Raw genomic sequence first — 3214 nt, forward strand, 5'->3', positions numbered from 1 at the left:
AACAAAATGAAATAGGGAATGCTGTAATTCAGATTCTGGCTGAATTTGGGGACAAGACAACTTTTAGTGGGGCACATATGCCTGGTGTGTAGGTGAAAGTTTGTTGTGATGAAATTAGGAAGACAGATAAACAGCCCACTATGGTTCTCCAAATAAGAATGACTTACATTTCGCACCATGTGGCAATAATTAATAGTTAGTGTAGCCCAACCAGCGATGGGAATCAGGATACTCTCCCCTGGTTAGGATTAACTGGTAGCCCATGAAGTTTGTTTGGGCATGCATACAAAACTCAGGCCCCACTATCAACTTGTATGGAGTTACAGTGGCTAAAGTGGGATGACGGTTCTGGGCAGTCCATGCTGCTGTCATTGGAACATTCTGTCCTCAAATAAGACAATCTGTGTATTGGAGTAGACAGTGGAAGATACAGGAACAGAGACTAACCCAAAGAGAAGACTGTAATGCAAAATATTTTGTACTTTTCCCATTCTGTCCATGTTTGGTGCTAATTTTATTCCTGCTTTCGATGTATGCTGTGTATTGAAAGGGCAACGAGTGAGATTTACACTTACTGGGCACTTTATAAGGAACACTATGGTCCTAATAAAGTGCCCAATGTGGTCTTCTGCTGTTGTGGCCAATCCATCTCAAGGTTCAATGTGTTGTGCATTCTAAGATGTTATTCTGCTCACTACAAATTGTTCAAAAAGTTACCTAAGTGACCGTAGCATTTCTGTTAGCTCAAACTAGTCTGCCCATTCTCCTTTGACCTCTCTCATCAACAAGACGTTTCCGTCTGCAGAACTACCACTCACTGGATGTTTTTTTTTTGTTTTTGGCACCATTCTGAGTAAATTCTAGAGACTGTTATGGTGAAAATCCCAGGAGATCAGCAGTTACAGAAATACTCCAACCAGCCCGTCTGGCACCAACAATTATGCCACGATCGAAATCACCAATCACATTTTTTCCCATTCTGTTGATTGGTTTGAACATTAACTGAAGCTTCTGACCCATATCTGCATGATTTTATGCACTGCACTGCAACTGACCACAGCAGATGATATATCTATATCTATATCCTTTTTCAAAATATTAATAGTTTAGCAATTGTACTTTCAAGAATCATACACATTTGTTATTATAATTTTTTTGAATAACTCTACAGTCTTGACCAAGCATAAAAAACAATGTAATTTTGGCCTATGATCTGGATGATCTTTATTAGTTTTGTGACTATTGTGAAAATACATTGTCTTTCAAACTGGCCATTGTTCTTTGTGCAAATATTGTAATGTGCAAATACAGTTGTGTTCATAATTTTTCATACTCCATTAGCAATATCTTTAAGAAGCTCAGCATTTTGTTTTTAAATGAGAGATCCTAAATATTGCACATTTTCAAAACAGGATAACTGCAAATTATCCTGTTCAAATGTCTACACACCCTCCAATGATCTCTAAATCATTGAGCCACTGTAGGGAACTCAGAAGTGAAAATCAAAAAACTTACAGAACCTGCTGCCTTTATTACAGTAATTTATGATAGAGATGCCAAACGCAATATAAAATATCAATTATTGTGTTACTTAAATTTTGATTTAGTCTTGTGGAAAATATGTAATTATCTATTGTGTCAAATAGCTTTAAAGCAAAATAAAAAATGTTATGTTCCCACTAAGGGAAAAAATTATAAGTTCCTGTGATCATGTACATTTATGAGCAGAACCGTAGACCTATAATAGAAACCTTTTTTTGGAAAACCTCTGATTGGTACACCATACAGTATATACATGAAGACCAAACTACAAATGGCAGGGTTATTTTTAAGAATGGTTTAAATTATTTTAAAAATCACATACTGTATGTTTTGTATCTGAGAGCATTTCAGCTTAAAATAATTTGATCTGGAAACTGGCACCAATTCAAACAGAGACTCAACTCACACAAATAAATGCCTCTTCAAATAATTTTTATTTTTCACAACTTAACAGTACTAGTTTTTACAGCTGTAGTTGTCTTTGCAGATTTGGATTCAACAGTCTGTGGAGATCTGGCGAATAGAGCCCACAGTAGGATGCATGGCCCCCCACTCAGTATGGTGTCTGTATTCTCCCTTCTCAAGGAGGTACTGGCGGCCGCAGTAGTTTGCTTGCTCAAAGAACACACAGGGACCTTCATGGACCTTGCAGGAATGGATCTCTCTGCATTGGAAACATTCCTGAATGGACGGGGTGCTTTCTGTGATCTCCCATGTTTGGCCAGCAAAGTTGGGCCTCTCATAGAGTTTTAGTTTGAGATGTCCATTAACCTGAGAATGAGGGGAAACCTCAGTTGTTACACTGTTTCAATGTATACACCTAGCCACAGTATCCTTGAGAGTAATTCAAATTGATCATGTGTGGTGCCATGGAACTTACATGTTTGATTTGCCGACATGATCTGACACAATCATTGAAGCCAATCCAGTGGTGATAATCTGGATATTCACACGGGGCCAGGACATACTGATAGCCCATGTAGTTTGGTTGCTCATACAGGACCCAAAAGCCACCCTTCACCTTTGCAGAGTTACAACGGCTCAAAAAAGTATGAAGATCATTTACGTCTCCCTTACACTCATAGGATCTTCCCTGGAAGTTCCTGTCTTCGTAGAACTCAATCTGTCAGACGAAACACAATACTGACAGTTTACATTGTAATAAAACATAATGACAGACTGCATGACACAGACGATCAGGGACAAATAGGCACTTACACTCTCAGTCGTCATTGTCAGATGTGAAACGTTGGAGAGCAAACTGTGCAGTACACTCTTTATACAGGCCCAGAACAAAGGCACATGTTGAAAAATGAATCAAATATTTTAATCAGCAATTCAAAATAATTTATCTAAGCTCAGTGTATTGTTCTAAAGCACTGAATCATAGATTCTTTAAACAATAAAATCCCTCAGGCAATGAATGATACAGCCAACATTGACAAGCAACAATGCATTGATTAAACAAGTGTTAGCCATCATAGAGCCTGGCTAATGATTTAAGCTATGTTACTACACAAATATCTGTGTGTATTACATAAAATATTTTGCCCAACAGAATTCTCACACATTTAACAGACACAGACTCCAGACACACTGCAACCATATGCATTCCCATGGAGGATTGACAGGTTATATTTAAAAAATTTATATATATTTTTTGCAACAAGGC

General features: G+C 37.7%; 1 protein-coding gene across 1 annotated transcript; it reads right to left on the reverse strand.

Moving 5' to 3' along the window:
* Positions 1 to 1963: 1963 nt before the first annotated feature.
* On the reverse strand, positions 1964 to 2838 carry crygs4 (crystallin, gamma S4). The gene is made up of 3 exons (XM_052142935.1): positions 2761 to 2838; positions 2423 to 2665; positions 1964 to 2313 (listed from the first exon to the last, which is right to left on the reverse strand). The coding sequence occupies exons 1-3, from the start codon at positions 2773 to 2775 to the stop codon at positions 2038 to 2040; spliced, it is 534 nt and encodes a 177-aa protein (XP_051998895.1). The 5' UTR covers positions 2776 to 2838; the 3' UTR covers positions 1964 to 2037.
* Positions 2839 to 3214: the final 376 nt, after the last annotated feature.

Source organism: Xyrauchen texanus, chromosome 14, assembly GCF_025860055.1.
Source record: "Xyrauchen texanus isolate HMW12.3.18 chromosome 14, RBS_HiC_50CHRs, whole genome shotgun sequence".
NCBI classification, from domain to species: domain Eukaryota; kingdom Metazoa; phylum Chordata; class Actinopteri; order Cypriniformes; family Catostomidae; genus Xyrauchen; species Xyrauchen texanus.